This window comes from Chelonia mydas, chromosome 5 (assembly GCF_015237465.2).
Source record: "Chelonia mydas isolate rCheMyd1 chromosome 5, rCheMyd1.pri.v2, whole genome shotgun sequence".
In the NCBI taxonomy this organism is placed as follows: Eukaryota; Metazoa; Chordata; order Testudines; family Cheloniidae; genus Chelonia; species Chelonia mydas.
Genome location: NC_051245.2, coordinates 78415909 through 78433057, shown reverse-complemented (window position 1 = coordinate 78433057; position 17149 = coordinate 78415909). Strand labels below are relative to the sequence as shown.

Genomic DNA, 17149 nt, shown 5'->3' with positions numbered 1-17149 from the left:
GTAAAAAAAATTGCTCTCATCTGTTTTTACAGATGATCATATTGCTTTGTGCAGTTAATACCTGGAAAAACTTTTAAGAAAGTCACAAGAAGCACCAAAAAAAATTTAAAGCTGTAATCTTTATTTTATTTTTTGCACTCTACAGCTGTAAACTGAGCCAAATATGGGAAACTTCACCTCTCTTCTCCTAGATAGATCTCACAAATGCAGTGTCTTTATGCTATTTGCTATAGGTCAGGCAAATGTGTTTCTAAGTGATTTTAAACTACTCCATTCATCTTTTTCCTACTTCACTATTATGGCTGGTAAAAGTTCATATAATTTTGGGTATGGTATACAGCCACTAACCTCACTTTTTGCTAACATGGGCTCTATAAATCTAAACAGAAAAGTGTGGCAACAGAGGACACAAGTCCTGAGGATGCTAAATTTCTCATTCTTTTAAAAATTAAATAATTGAGAACGGCCATACCATTTCAGTAGATACAAAATACACTTCCACAAATCACTACTGTTGAAGGATGATCAAATTTATGGATACTCTTCCTATAGATTTTTTTCCTAAGCTTCAGATATTTTGGAATGTGTTGAATTTAACCATTTTAAACAGAATTGCATATGGATGCTACTGTATATTGTTTTTCTATTGCTCTTATATTCTCCTGAAAGTAATGGAAGTTTTGGATGGGCAAAAATTACAGAATCAGGCTTTTTGTTTTGGAAACATTTTAGACTGAAAAATGATGTGTGTTCCATTCACAGAACACCCAACTCTAAGTAACATTAAGATGTCATATGTTAGTGCTGCATGAACAATCTAGCACACTCAAGTTCTTCTGCTATATCCCAAACAAAAAGAATGCTCAGCACTTATACCAAGTACCATCTTCAAAGTGCTTTACCAACATTAAGTTCCCCTCACAACTCCTTTGTGATCTTGGTAGGTATTATCCCCATTTTACAGATGGGAAAAAAATGAAACAGAAGGCAAGGTGACAGATGGGATTAGAACTCAAAATTCATGACAGTCCTGTGCTCAAATCTCTCTACACATTCTCTGAATATTGTAAAGGTAGAAATCATGCAAAAAATTTAACCTAACACTTTTGTTTCTGCATGCATACAGAATGTGGAGCAGACAAATCCTTGAAGGAAATCTCAAATTAGCATCTGACCCATTCAGCAAAAAGATCAGTCATGATCAATAGACGTTCAGAACAATGGTTTGAATGACTTATGTCCCAAATATTGCAAAACTGTATACAAAAAAGGTAGCCAGCTCAGTTCATCGTCATAAGAAATGGGAGGGACCTGAGCCTTTTATAAAGTTACGCCTAATGTACTACCCACCATTGATTACTTTGAGAAAATAGGTTGTTACCTAAGTGAGTGAAGACCGCAGAGTAACCTAGTTGCTTTTGAGCAAACCCACCAGAGAAGGTTTTACAGGACTTTTAGTCCTATAAAAAATAATATTTCTCAGTACTTTGCCATATTAAAAATATAGGACCTTTAATATCAATATGTATTTTATATTATCAAAATGCTTTTCCCCACCCATTAGATTTAGAAGCAGCGCCTGCTGGAGTATGACTTTTTAGCTTTGACAGATTAAATATGGTTTATTGTTTAAACACTAGCCCTGAGTTTATTCCCAAATTTGCCAACTAAGTGAAAATCATCGGCAACAGATTTTGCACGACAGAGAATTATCTAAAACATTTTACCATCTTCTGAAGGACACGATGACCAGACTGATAAAATAGGACAGGTAACGCCTCTACCAAGCACTTATATTTAGCTAATTATATCGAGTTATCTCCAAAATACAAGTATTTCCAATCATATTTACTTGTGCAATTTATGAAAACAAGTAGTCAGAGAAGTATAATATAAAAGGCTGATTTAATGGGTCCGAGATTTAGTTCTCCTACATATCCAGTCCATTAATGACTAAAAGATCTCCAGATCATGAGCATTATCAATTTCAATGGCATCCTCCGGATCCAGCTTTGTTTCACCATGTCCTTCCTGTAAATCATCCAAAGAAGCCAGGGCCTCATTTGTGTCACTAGCAAAAGTTTCTCGAGATGCATCATCATACTCTTGAAGGTTGAGCCCTTTAATAGCTTGTTTCATCTTCTTTCCTAGAACCTGTATTCTCCTCTTTTTAGCAGCTTTTTTGTTTTCATACTCCTTCTGGTTTTCAACATAGAAGATTTCCTTGAAGAGGAAAATATTTATTTAATATGCTGATTATGCAAGTGTTTGCCTTATAACTGCTAAGGAAAAAAAACCAAGTGAAAAAGCCCTACATACCTAGCCATAAATATTACTACCTTTATTAATCTTTAAAATAATAACTGCCACTAAGCCAGAAAGGGTTAAGCAACTAGCAGGCTAAGTGACCCAAATTCACCCTTTAAAGACATATTAGAAAAGTATATAAATGGTAATTGGGGCTATTCCTTATAAATAGCTAACAAATCCATGTTAAATAGACTAGAGATTTGAAATGTAAACCTGTATTATTAGAGAATTGGAAGAAGAGAGTGATTATAGTAGTCTGTGGTTACCAATCTAGAGGTTAAACAATGTAACCAAACAGCTCCTGTTACTATATTCTATTGATTCAGAGATCAAAAAGGGGATATTAACATTTAGATGGAACGTGGGTGTAATAATATCATTGTCTATATTTCTTTTTGAAGTTTGTAGTAAACTGTCTATAAGTTTGCTTAATGGATAATTACCTTATGCTAATGAATGCAACTAGTTACCTGTAAATACATAAGAAATAGGAGGTTTTACTTAAAGCCACAATGTTTCACCCAAAGAATACCTGCTGTCAAGAGGCTGACAGAGAACTATAAAAAGAACTCATGGGCCCTGATCCTATTATCTCAGCTCTGCTTAAGCTTTGTCGGGGAAGTTTGAGTCACAAGACTAAGGTCTCCAGTTCCAGTCTGAGTCACCTTGATATTGGACTATAACCTATGGAACTAATGCTTAAAGGACTCTTTGCAGCTCTAAAGCTCACCATCTCTACTGTGAAACTGCACTTAGAACTCTATTCATATCTGCATGTATAATGATCTTTTAAACCAATACTCTCTTCTTTTTTAATAAATTTTAGTTTAGTTAATAAGAATTGGTTGTGAGCGTGTCTTTGGGTAAGATCTGAAATATTCATTGACCTGGTTGGCAATGTGTCCAATCCTTTGGGACTGGAAGAACCTTTTATATAATGAACAAGATTTTCAGTAATCCTCATCATATTTGACTTGGCTGTCTGGGTGGGAGCCCAAGGCTGGGTTGCTTTAAGGGCGCTGTATTTCTGGCTTCTGTGTAACCAGTAAGGTGTTGTAGAAGTTGTTCTGTTGCTGGCTTCGTGAATCTAAGTATTAGAATAACCACCAGTTTGGGGGATCATCTGCCCCGTTCTTTGCAGTTCGCCCTGATTAAGCAACCTCAGTGACCCTCCTTAAGATTCCGATTACAAAGACAAAAACAGAAAGAGAATAAATAAATTTTTTGAAAAATATTTGACAGCTGTCCATCGTTTTCAAATTGCCATATAACTGTGCGCCAGAATATATGTGTTTTATTTTAAAGTCTCTAATTCATATGGGTTGAAAAATAACCTTGAAAATATGAACTAAATGTTAGCTACTGCAAGACTGTCTGCATGAATCTGCAGAAAGGGTGAAACAGTAGCTTTAAATTAGAAGCTTTAAAAAGAAGTGAACTGCTCCAGTTATTTCAAACAGGGTGTTAACACAGAAACCTAAATAGGAGAGTTTAAAACATCAAGATTATTAATTATTTCACTGGTGCTCAAACTTTATAGAAAATGAGACTGGGAGTGAGAGCCAGCAGAGCCTAGGGCTCAGTTGTAGAGGCTAGAGTGGTAGGCTGGGACTGGCATGAGAAGACTGGAGGGGGAGAAGGGTATAAACTGGGACCAGTTACACGTAAAGACTGACATTAGATCTGGGATGAGACCCTGGAGAGATTGTGGGATGGGGTGAGGGAATATGATCCAAGACTGGCATGAAGACAGGTTGGAGGAGACAGGAGCAAAAGGGGTCAGGTTTTGTGGCGGAGGAGAAGGAGTTGAAGGATTGTGACCACTAGAGAACACTTCCCTATAGAATCTGGAATAGAACCCTTTATTGTTCTGCTGTCAATAAATATCTGTGAAGCCTAATGGCCAAAATATATGTTTTGTTCTTTTCTAGTACTGGTCCAGATAGGATGACAATCTACTACTGTTACCATTTATTCTGTTAGGTCATATGGCAGAGGTCTGTGGATTTAAAAGTTCTGACACTCCTGATGAGTTGGTGTCAATATACTGCATGATAAATTTGGGGTTTTTTTTTAGTTTGCCTTTTTTTTAAACCTAGGAAATTGCACACAAAATTACATAAGAACATAATTAAGTTTGTAAAGTCACGCACTTGAAAGATAGCTACTAAGGTCACTTTGACTATTTCTGGGGCTCTTCTAGATATGCGTCATAATATAGTCTTTGATTACATGATTATATACTATTTTTATCACAATACCCCTGCCTCATTCAGTGCATTGGATGGAGCATGCTCTGGGGAGGAATCAGGGTTGTGCAGTGAAGGAAGCTGTTGCCTGTAGTATCCCTGCTGCATTTGTTGCGGAAGTTGGAAGGGGTGTAGAAAGAGAGGCAGGGAACTGCAGGAAGACAAAGGATGGTCTCAAGGTTAAGGCAGTTGACTGCTGCTCTGCAGAACTGGATTCCATCCCTGCCTCTACCACAGAGTTCCAGTGTAACGGGCAAATCACTTAAACCAAAGCTTTCATAGGTGGTCACTTATGTGTTCCTCTCAAGTCAGGAACCCAGAAAATGAGCCTAGGTCTGATTTGCAGGTATGCTGAAGACTCAGAGATGCAACTGAAGTCACTGGGAGTTGTGTTTTGAACATATGAAGTGCTATACAATGCTAAGAACTCCTAAAAATCAAGTCCTAGGTGTCTCAAAATTGGACACCCAAAATTAGTGGATTCTTTTGACCGTATTCTTTGTGCCTCAGCTCTCCATCAGTTAAATGGGACTAATATCCCCCCTCATCTGAGGAGATGTTTGAAAATAATATTTGAAAAGCACTCAATGCTACAGTGATGAGGCCATAAAAAAAACTCCATAAGGAAATTAACAATTCTGTCTTAAAGTAGGATTTGAACAATGTTTAGTAAATAAGCCATGTGGCCACACACAGAACAATGAGGAGAAAACTAAATACTGAACAGCTGTTCATTAAATGAGTACTGTCCACTCTGTGCACTAAGTGAGGCTGGAGTTCTGTGGAAAAAAATAGTATGTGATTGTATAATTAAAGGCTGTGTTATAAGTAGGGCCATATCAAAATCTTGGCCATGAAAAGACGTCATGGACCATGAAATCTGGTCTCCCCATGAAATTTGGTGTTTTGTGTACTTTTACCTTATACTATACAGATTTCATGGGGGAGACTAGCATTTCTCAAACTGGGGATCCTAAACCAAATGAGGGTTGCAGGGGTGGGGTGGTCTACAAGGCTATTGTAGGTGGGGGTCATGGTATTGCTACCCTTCTGTGCTGCTGCTGGCGGCAACAGCACTGCCTTCAGAGCTGGCCAGCTGCCTCTGCTCTCCGCTCTGCCTTCAGAGCTGGGCGGCCAAAGAGCAGTGGCTGCTGCCCAGTTCTGAAGGCAGTGCTGCTGCCAGCATCAGTGCACAAGTAAGTGTGGTATGGTATAGGGCAGGAGGAGCCTCTTTTTTGGGGTGGGGCGGGGAGGGGAAAGAAACGGACAGACAGATTGTCATAGCCTGTAATATTTTCAGAAGGGATCAGAGCAAAAAAACCTCTCAGAACCCCTGGGCCACTTACAAATGTAACAGTAGTACAGTACAATATTTTGGTACATATACCATATGAAAACATCTGCAAAACTTGCTATTTATGCCATGACCAACCAGCAAAAAGTGTGTGATTTCTCTGCAATTTAAATAGACCCATAGTCATTACACATATACACTGTAAGCAGCTGAATTAAGGAGACTGGCATTCACTAACTTTTGAGGCCTTGACTTTGCACCCTTAATACACAATGAACGTTTTCATATTAGTTTAACCCTCCTCCCTTTAAAAAAAGCACTCTAAAAATGATTAGTTCTTCAAAGAAGGATTTCATGTACTTTAGTCATTATGATTTAAAATCTAACATGTTTACCTTGATTTGCTCTCCAGTAATGCTGGGTGTATTCTTCAGCAGATTTAAATAAACTCCTCCTGGCGTTCTTCTTCTACTACCATTCTGCATAAGGGAAAAATAAATTATTCATAATGAAAAGTCTAAAACAGATTCAAAATAATTGTCATTTAAGAAATCTAAAATTTCCCTTAATTTTTATTGGAGCAACTCTTTTCTTTACAAAATATAAATAATAAAAATGCTATTTTGGTAGTGCCTAGGAGCCCCAGTTAAGTACTATGACCGTACGTGCTAGGCGCTGTACTGAGGTAGCATCCAGAGACCCAGGCCCAACTGTGCTAGGTGCTGCACAAGCATATTACAAAGACAGTTCCAACCCTGAAGAGTTTCTTTTTTGAGCTTCATCTACCAAAAGTGGCCAACGGACCTATAGGACACTGTATAATTGGATAGGTGAGTTATGAGATTTTTTTTTTAAAACTTCATTTAAAGCTTTAAGCACCAGTCAAGAGGCAAGAATTGGTGTATCAGATCACACCAGCTATCAATTCACCTATTCAGGTATTATGATGATTATTATTAATTTGTATTACCATAGCACCTAGCAGTTGCAATCATGAACCAGACCCCAATATGCTTGGTGCTGTACAAACACAGGGGAGAAAAAAGAATTCCCTCCCCAAAGAGCTTGCAATCGAAATATAAGACACAAGACAATTGATGCATACAGACAGGGGAGTATAAGGAAACAACAAAATACTATTTAGAAGCATGATAGGCAGTGGTCCCAGTACACCAGCAACTTAACCATTGCCGAATTTTTTGTAGGCCTCAGAGCAAAGGAGAGTTTTAAGGTGGATAATGAGTTAGTTTTGGAGATGTTTACGGGGAGCTTCTCCCAAGTGTGAGGGGCAGCATGGGAGAAAGCATGAAGATGCTTGTTTGAAAATTTAACAAGTGGGTAATGGAGGATGGTATCCTGGGCCGATTGGAGGTGGGGAGCTGACTTTTCAATAATGAATGAGAGATGGTCCATAGTGTGGTAATCATATTTCATGGGTGGGCGTTAAGAGTCAAATTACTCATATAAGTCTGTGAGGTGGAGGGGAGAAAGCAGCAGGCAGTTGATCATTTATATGATCATTATTAAATGATCATATATATTATATATATATATATATATATAATCATTTAACTCATTGGATTCTAAGTTCTGTCATAACTACTTATATTTTTCAAAGACCATAACAGTCTAAGAAATTAGATGTTCAGATCCTTTCAATGGTTTTCTGTAATGGGAATGTGAGCAGTTACTTCTGCACATTACTTTCTAAAATCTCACTTATTAGGTTCTGTAGTGTCCTTTTACTTAGCAACTCAAATGCTTAATTTTAGCAAAGTTAGCATTTTTGTCTCAAGAGGTATGATAGATGTTAAAAACACTTCTGAAACCTCCCTCCCTGCACAGTAGTTCCATGTTCCAGTTGAGTTCAGTGGTTGAGGTAACATCAACAGCGGCATGTTGCAATGGTGTCATACTAGACTATGAATGGAGCTGAACGTTGAGACCTGATATAGTGCTAACAATAACAAAATTTACTCTTTCCTTTATACTGTTTAAACACCTAAACATTACATCATTAAAGAGGCCAATTTTTTCAAATAAATCAAGAACAGGAACAACCCAAATGTCAATACTAATACTAAAATTTGTTTTAGTGCATTTACCTTTAATCATTTTAAGAAAAATAACTAGAGACCATACACACTTATCACTCTGACTGTGCATACAACCCTAACACAGAAACTAGCAGCAACTACGAGATGTTCTTTAGGTGTTGTCAAAAATACTTCTGTGGCACGTGCACAAAAGAATTTATTGTCAGAAGAGTATGAGGAGTAAGTACCGTTAGAAGTTACATTCTTTCTTTTCAATTGAGCTGGCAAATGCTTTAATCCTTTAAGGTAGCATTTCTTCTTAAGAGAAGATGAGATCATGAACTGGAATGTTTAGATACAAATGGGTTACGTCTCATTATCAAGAGTGGTTGCCAGAAATATATGATTAAATATATTATGCTCTTCCCAAAGCTCCGTTGTTTTACAAACTTTGATAACCCACAGCCAAGAAGAAAGCCTATACTTAGCAGGGTCTGTTCCCAACAAATCAGTCATCTGTAACTCCTCTCATCACAGGCATGCAAACAAGCTGTAAGTCTGTAGCTGCTATGGGACTGTAAAGTGAAATTTACAAGTTTCCTTCCCTTTACTACGAAAACTTAAGCAGCAAAGCAGGGAAGAATTAGTGAAACTACATTCAGAAATTTGTACTTGGGAGTAAGCCTAAGTCATATGTTGAGCCTGTCAACTTGTCATCTAGTGGTATGCGGATTAAACTTTTATGTAGGATAGTGCTATCCAACTCCCAACCTGCTTAATGTATTTCGTGGCCTATGTGGTAGACTCAGATACTATAGAATCTAATACTCCTGGGGGAATTCTGCATCACTGCACACACACAGAATTCATGTCCAGTGCAGAATTCTCCCCTGCAGAAAATACATTCTGCCCAAGAAGTGCTGCAGTACTGCCTTTTGCCCACCAGAGGCTGCTGTGGTGCCAGAACAGCAGCTGACTGGCAATAACATCTAGCAGCCACCTGCTTTCATCACAGCAGCCTGCCTGTGGAGCCAAGTTAGGAGGCATAGTGGGGCACATGGGGCTGCTGCAGGGGTCACAGACTGGGGTTCAGAAGGGCTAGTAGGAAGGGACAGAATGGGATGCAGGCTCAGGAGCTAGTGGGGTGACAGCATTGAACCAGAGGCGGGGTGGGGCTCCAGAGCCACATGAGGTGCAGGGACACATGGGGACAAGGGCAAATGTGCCTGGCTGAATAGGAGAGGCTCGATGTCAGCCAGGGTCTACATGGGGGATGCTCCCAAACTCCCTAACAAGCCCTCCTCCCCCAAAAAGAAACTGTTCTGTACTACTCTCACCCACACCCAACAACCTTCCAGGTTCACTCTCAGACTCCTTTCCCCTCCCTCAGCTCCTTCATTGCTCTCGACTCCCCCAAGCCTTTGCACTGAGGGGTGCGGGGAACACATTTCTGTATTGTAGTTTAAATGAATTACTCAAGGTTCTGTTTTAATATGCTTATAAGGAATCTGTCAAAAATACATTTCCTCAATTTTTTTTGGTCTGTATTGTTAGACATACTTGCTGATAGGTATTTTGAAATAAATTACCAAAATAATTGAAACTGATATGATTATATTGTGTTATTTTGACAAATAAAATATGCCGATTTTTTCAGAGTTTTAAATTATTGTGCGCAGAATTTTTAATTTTTTTTTTTAGCAGAATTCCCCCCCCCCCCCCCCAGGAGTAATCTAAAGCTTTCATTATAAAAATAAAAAGTTACTAGCCCTCGTGTTTATGAGGACAACATCCCAGTATTGTCTTCCTGAGTCTGCTGACTGCCTGAAACAATTGCTAAGAGATGTGAACTCTCATCTCCATTTATTTCAATGCAGTGTTTACTCTAAAGCCTGATTACACTTCATATGTAGGCTCTTAAGGATTAGATTTTTATCTGTAAATGATGGAAATGTCAATTTCATCTTACACGCACAAACCCACAAAAAAATATTTCCATTGATAACTGAAATTTATAGATGGGCAAAGAAAGAAAAATGTTGCTTGAGAACTTAGTAGTTTGATTTAAGGATATTTACTTTGTACACTTTGAAATGTGATGTTGACAATTTGAAATGTGATGACAATTTTAACTGTTCTAAAGCTAGTTTTTTTAACTCAATGTCTAAATCATTATTGTCTGACATCCTCCCCCTCCGCCCCCGTGGTCTAACACCCCCATAATTTCCCACAACTGCAAAAATTTACATTGAAAGAAAAACAAAAAAAAGCACCTAAAAATAGTCAAAATTATAACAAAAACTGCTATTTGGCCAAGTCTACTTATATGTAAGCATGATCTATTTAAATGTTTACTTGTTGATTGTTTTCATGGATCAAATGGAAAAGGGATGGGAAAGAAGGCCATGGTGAGGACTGAGTTTGAATCTGAGAAAATTTTTGAAAGCACTGCAATGGTATTTAGTATGAAGATAGATTGCAGAGAACCTTTTTTCTTACCATTATGAAGAGTCCACCATTTTGTTCCACTTCAGCTGTTTCCATAAGCAGTTCAATAGCTTTCTTATTTCCAATTATTTTCACTATTCGGGCTATCAAATCTTTCTTTGGTTCTCGAAGCCTAAAAAAAGCAATCCCCCCCACAAAGTCAATGAGATTTCTTACATGAGTAAAATTAAGCATATGACTTAAATGGGGCAACTCAAATGAGTAATGTTATGAATGCTACTGTTTGTAGGAGATCAGCTTTAGTTAACTAGAATTCATTTTACTGTACTATAATTTTTCAAAATTCAGAAGAACAGAAGATATTTAGTAAGAACAGGCAATGGCAATAATTAGTGTACATTTTTGTATACAAATGTCATTGTCTATATCAGTTTTGGTTTTTGTTACTTTCCACAATGGTAAGTTTATGCAAACTATCTACTATTACACACTAAAACGTTAAAAGAATGTTGCTAAGTTTGCAAAGTCAAACCCTCAAAAGTTAGGAAATGCCAGAATTAAGACTGTCTCAGCAATTTTGTATGCATAATACAAATAATTTTGTATGATAATTACATAATCACATACTATTTTCGCCCCCACAGGACACCTGCCTCATTCAGTGCATAGGATTGACAGTGCTCACTAAGGGAAAAATAGTATGTTGTCATGCAATTAAAGACTGTATTATGATGCATACATAGAATGGGGCCTGAAATAAAGTTGCACAAGAACCCTGGTATTGGCATCGACACTATTTTCTGAGTGCATGAATTTACAAATTTAATATTCTTCTAACAGTTTGTGTAATTGCCTAGGTTTTAAAAAAGGCAAACTGAAAAAACCCAGAAATTCAATATATGGCATAATATTGACACCCACAATGCTCATCAGCAGTGTCAAAACCTTTAGATCCACAGCACAGACCTCTGCCACTTGAGCTAAGGGAGTATCAGAGCAGTAGTAGGTTGTCCCCTATGCTTTGCCCCTTCTACTCCATCCCTTTTGACCTGTCCCTGTCCCAATCCTGTCTTTTCCCCATCCCTTGCACCTCATCACAGTTCCATTTTCTTCACTAGCCACTTCCAGTCTTTACTCATCAGGTTTCTCATCCCAGTCTGAGGTCCCTCCTCTTTGCTGCCTCATTTGATTTTTCTCTCTTTTGCCACGCCACCCTGACCTCCAACTGCCCTCACATTGCCACCCACCAAGGCTCCTCACCAGAAGTATCTCTCCTCCATTTCCCCACAACTGGTTCTCAGTCCCAGTCTCCCCATACCATTATCTCTGGCTCCCAATCTCATTACCCAGCCAGTCCTCGCTCGCCTCCAGGCTCAGTTGCATTCAAATCAGGTGTCTTCCTCCTCCACGCTGCCTGGGACCAGCAGGGATGAATCTTTAAGAGCACAGGAGAGAGAGGCTCCCAGCTCAAATGCTGGACCTGGCATAGGCACAGCTCAGAGAAGCCCAGAGTGGCAACTGCAGGGAAAGTCCTGCTCATTCCTGGGCTGGAGCATGCCCAGTGCAGACAGAATCTTTGAGGGCATTTAGCTACTAAAATTAAATCTCTACTGAGCATTTGTGAACTGCAATTTTTTGAAGAGTTGTAACTTAACCAAATTTGGGCAGGTTTTCCCAAGGATGGCAAAAGACACATGTCTGAAACAAATGATGCTCCCCATGGCAAATTTAAAGTACCTGCTCTGACGCATATGTGGGTGAAGACACTAGAGCTATTTAATTAAAAGGTTTCCACAATTTTTCAACATGAGCAAAATGTATTTTTTCCCTTAGCCTCATTCTCAGAAATGGCTGAACACTTTTGGCTGACGTTTAAAAAAAAATTTCAGCCTCAGGTTGACACCTTGCGTGGAAAATTCAAGTTGAAATGTTTATGAAGTTGACAAACTTTAACCAACTGAAAACAGGGTCTTATAATGGGAAGAGTTGGGCAACCTTAATAAAAAGTGGTGCTACCAGCCCCACCAATAATACTGCATTAAGGTTTCAGGATTCTGGAAACCTGAACAAGCCATTCAAACCCCTATCTTGTAGTTTAACATGGCCACCTAAAACAGTCAAGCATTCAACAAGAACACAGTCTTATTCTTCCCTTCAGTAACTTTTACATAACCTAATGGACGAAGGAACATAAGATCTCACCGATAAGAAATTTCCTCTGCCACTTTTTCCTCAGAATCTTCTTCAGTAATCTCGTACATCCCTTTATAATTCATTTCTAGTCTTTCACCCAGTCTGTCCTTGACAGGCCGTTTCCGTTTGAGAAGTCCTTGTCCATTTTTTTCCTCCTTTGACACTGTTTTTTTGTCATCCTGCATATATTCATCTAGCTCTTTGTCTAATATCTCTACATCTTGGTCAGTTTCTTTCATCAGCTTTTTAGCCAATAAATAATTGTAAGTCTCAGACTGCCTACTCTTGTCAATATTACCGTCCATTCCTAAAATTCCAAGTTCAGTGGCCACTGCATCTTGATTTTGTTCCTGAAGCACTGCACCCCAAATATTGTTGATCTTCTTACCCCCTACGACAGTTTGCTTCTGGTGACTCTGGCCAAACTGAAAAGGCTCTGGGTTAGCAGGAGGGAGGTTAAAACATTTTTGTCGTTTCCGTTTCCACACAGAAGCATCATCATCTGAATCAGAGAAGCTCTCATCACTTGAGTCCACACCATTGGTTGTTCGATAAGGAACGCTTTGTGCACAGGATGAAATGGAGGTCTGGAAAGGTTTGGTGGAACTGTTGCCATCATGTGGTTTCTGAAATGGCAAAGTCATTTTGTATTAATTCAATTAGCTTTCCTTTTTAAAAATACTACCTTGACGATTTGATTACAATTTATTCTGATTCATACGTGCAAATAATTTTAAAACAAACTAGACTAGCTATACTGTACTTTTAACTAGAACTTTCATCCGAGAACTTCAAAGCACCCTACTGACACCAAGTCTCATTCAGAATACCCACTGATGATTCTCCATTTCAGATGGGTAAACTGAGACATCTTCAAGGTTACACGAGGTATCTGTAAAGAATAGATAATATAACCCAGTTCTTGTTCCTAGTCACAGGCAAATCACAAGACATATTGCTGCCACCATTGTAAAATTAGCATCCTTTACAGATAATTCCAGTTCTTTCAAAAATGATCAAAACAAGAGCTCCTAAAAAACAAGACAATCTTTAAAATAATATTTTGTCCCTCCATATTTAGATGAACATATTCCTCTCTTTAACCCACACACTCTTTCAGTAACATTCCTGAATTATTTTCTGGCATAAAGCAACAGAAGTAAAGACTCTTTAGCTTGTCTTACCACTGTATAAAATACATAACTGCTTTGAATTAAAGGGCTATTTGATAGCACAAGACTTTGGAAAAAACATGGTGAGCATAGCCCTATACATTAAAAATGCATCTGTAGTTTACATGCTCCTTTCCTGGTGCACATCTCAAGACAAAACTACATATATCTGTACCAAGAGAGAATAAAAATCCTTATTATATCTACAATTTAGTACACTCTATTATCCTATTCAGTTCTTTTCTGCACTCCTACCACCATATATTTCTCATATGATCTGATAATATACATATGAAAATCAGTATTTACTAAAAATAGTTTAAAAGCTAATTAAGTGCAGTCTCTTCAGCAGGTAAAGGCTTAAACACAAAAAAGAGACATAGCTTAAATTCAGAAGGAAGTAAGTGCTGTCATGACACCTCCTTTCTAAACATTTTCGGTTGCTGTTCTGTTTCTGAAACCATAACAGACAATACAGCAGAGCCAACCATTAAAAGCCAACAACATGTGCGCTGGCAAACGGGGGTAGAGGAAAAGCAGCAATCAGACAAACGGGTGGGGGTTACTCATGTTTCACGGGACGACAGTACCTATCTGATAAGAAAAACACTAACTAGGCTCATGCAATATCTCTTCCGAAGAGAAACACCCAGCAATTCCTAACAACAAATCCCACTGCTCGCCTCCCATCCTCCTCCCCACAAAGAACAGCAACTGCAGCTCCCTCCCGGCCAGGGACACAGGCTCACTGTGCCACACACCAACACCGCACTGGAGATGTGCCCGGGGGGGAGGCGGTTTGTCAAGGGGGCTGCTCCCAGCCCACCTCTCCCGGCCCCATCCCGGCAGCATCTCAGCGCCGCCCCGGCAGGGGAGGGGCCGGGCACGGGGCATTTCCTCGGGGCGGCGCGTTCCCTCGGGCTCCCCCAGCACCGCGCGGGAGTCTCCCGCCCTGAGGCCCGCCCCGGCCGCCAGGCAGCAGCAGCAGTGGCGGGAAGCCGGGGCTGGGTCAGGAGCCGCGGCGGGGTCCCTGCCAGGGGGACGGCCGAGCCCCCGGGGCCTCCCCTCACCTGCGCGGGGCCCCTGGCCGAGACGCCGGCCGGCATGTCGGAGTCCGAGTCCGAGATCTCCCCATCCTCCGCATCCTGCTCCATCCGCCGCGCCTCCAGCGCCATCTTCCCCGAGACCGCAAACGCACCACTGCGCTCCGGGGGCGGGGCAGGGGCCAGGGACCGCCCGCGCTTCCGCTCGCAGGGGAGAAGCGGAAGCAAATGGCGCCGCCTAGTTGAAACTTCGCCCAGGCAGGGAGCAGACGCAGGGCCTACACGCCCCAACGTGGTTGCGCTGCGCGGGCGGGCGGGCCGCAGGGCATGCCGGGATCTGTAGTCTTTGCCGGAAATCCCCATGGAAGGCCTGTGTGGGACTGTTCCAAGGGGAAAAGAAGCCCTAAAGGCACGTTGTCCTGACATCATCTTACCACATTCTACGACATCAGCCACTACGTCAGGTCCCTGCATGGGCAACGTCATCCCGCTGCTTTGCTGGAGCATGGCACCCTGTCACCACTGTTATGGGAGATTGATAGAAAAGATCTTTATGCATCCGATGAAGTGAGCTGTAGCTCATGAAAGCTTATGCTCAAATAAATTGGTTAGTCTCTAAGGTGCCACAAGTACTTCTTTTCTTATCTCAACAGATAGCCATTCTGTATGATTGTGTTGCTATCTTTTGGTACTCTTCGGGGCCAATTACAGTCCCTGTTTTTACTTATATAATTATAAGAACAGAACATAAGAACAGTCATAGTGGGTCAGACCAAAGGTCCATCAAGCCCAGTATCCTGTCCTCTGACAGTGGCCAATGGCTGGTGCCCCAAAGGGATGAACAGATAGGTTATCATCAAGTGATGATTATATTGTGCAGTTATATAGCACCTTCCTTCCCAGGACTGTAATGGACTTTACAAATGTTAACGAAACTTTAGAACACTGCTATTAGATAGTTATACATGATTATTCCAATTTTACAGAGTAAGTTACTGAGGGCCTCCGTGCAAGTATGGCCTAGCCCACCGTTACACACAGCCAGGATAAAATGTGACTCATTATATACCCCAGTTTCCAAGGTTAACTCACAGTAAAACAGTGTAAAAGGATGTCTATACTGTAGCCTGATCTATGGATTGTGTATTAATTATATTGATTACTTAAGAATTCCTAGTTATCATTCTGAAGTTTGACAAGTTCTTGTCCCAAGATCAGGCCCAGTGTTATTAAACTTACTGTTCAGTTGGAAATCACAATGTGCACAGCTGCAACAGATTTAGGAACCCTTCTGTATTTGTAATAGTTTATTAATACATTTAGCAAAGTCACAAAAATTCTGACCCAGCAAGGTGGAGAGAGAAAATAAAGAATGCACATCTGAACAGCCATATATTCACTATGCCTTGCAGAAAAACTTGAAATGTTAACCATTATCTTCCTCATCATCACCAGTGGCCATCATCCTGGCACCTCCCAAGGGCTACATCTCTCTCACCTCTTGTACTCAGGCTGGGATACAACTTTTATAATACGTTATGCTGACACCACTAGGCCAATGCATATTCAGTAGAGGTTTCTTCCCTCTTCTTTATTTGTATTTCCTCACCCTACTAATGTTGAGGTGCCCTTCTTCTATAGGTTAGTATATTAATAATCTCAATTTATCATTGTATCTGTCACTTTGTTGCCATGATACTCTTGTGGTCAGACATCTGCAGATGTTCCTATCCTAAAATATCCAAAAACTGGTGTTTGTTCATATTCTTGTGGTTGCCTGGTGTTGTTCTGTACAAACTTCCCCCTTAAACACTCTATTCCCAGTTCCCCAAAACTTAGGGATGACAATTGGGCCATTTATGTGTCCCAAAGTTCATAGACCTCAAGCCTTATGCTTAGTGCTAAATCCAATGTCTTACAGGATACAGGCGTGTAGGTTCCTTGTGTTACTGCTAAATAAAATAAATACTAAAACTAGCTCTATGGACTGCAATACTTAAGGTCCAAATCCTGAAGTTTTAGTTCAGCTTTTACTTAGGTTCTGGTCCTGCAATAAGCTTCATGTGGGCAGAACCCTGTGTTCATGTGGTGCTCGTTGCAGAATAGGGGCCTTAGGCCTAGATCCACAAAGGTACTTAGATACCTAAACCACAGATTTATGTGCCTATGTCTCAGTTTTAGGCTTCACTGCGATTCACAAAACTTCCACTCCCTGTACGTGCCTAAACTCGCTTGGATCCTAAATTTTCAAGGTAAACATTCCCTTGGTGCCTAAGATTCTGCCTCTGGGTATGCGTACTGTTCTATCTCCCTCCGAAGCCCAGCACAATCCACAAACTGGGGGAAAATGGGCATTCCTCCCATATCTTCCCTGCAGGGCCTGATCTGACATGCATGCTCTGAG

General features: G+C 40.2%; 1 protein-coding gene across 1 annotated transcript; it reads right to left on the bottom strand.

The window, feature by feature from the left end:
* Nucleotides 1-99: 99 nt before the first annotated feature.
* PHAX (phosphorylated adaptor for RNA export) lies at nt 100-15120 on the bottom strand. Its single transcript, XM_007060855.4, has 5 exons — nt 14773-15120; nt 12540-13156; nt 10389-10509; nt 6249-6332; nt 100-2223 (listed from the first exon to the last, which is right to left on the bottom strand). The coding sequence occupies exons 1-5, from the start codon at nt 15106-15108 to the stop codon at nt 1954-1956; spliced, it is 1428 nt and encodes a 475-aa protein (XP_007060917.2). The 5' UTR covers nt 15109-15120; the 3' UTR covers nt 100-1953.
* Nucleotides 15121-17149: the final 2029 nt, after the last annotated feature.

Excerpts from the sequence above, each read along its gene's own strand:
- PHAX (XM_007060855.4), bottom strand. The coding sequence starts at position 15,108 with ATGGGGATTTCCGGCAAAGACTACAGATCCCGGCATGCCCTGCGGCCC. Across the intron at positions 10,510-12,539 it reads GCAGAGGAAATTTCTTATCG|GCTTCGAGAACCAAAGAAAG; the intron begins GTGAGATCTTAT and ends TGCTTTTTTTAG. Across the intron at positions 6,333-10,388 it reads ATGGTGGACTCTTCATAATG|AATGGTAGTAGAAGAAGAAC; the intron begins GTAAGAAAAAAG and ends TCCCTTATGCAG.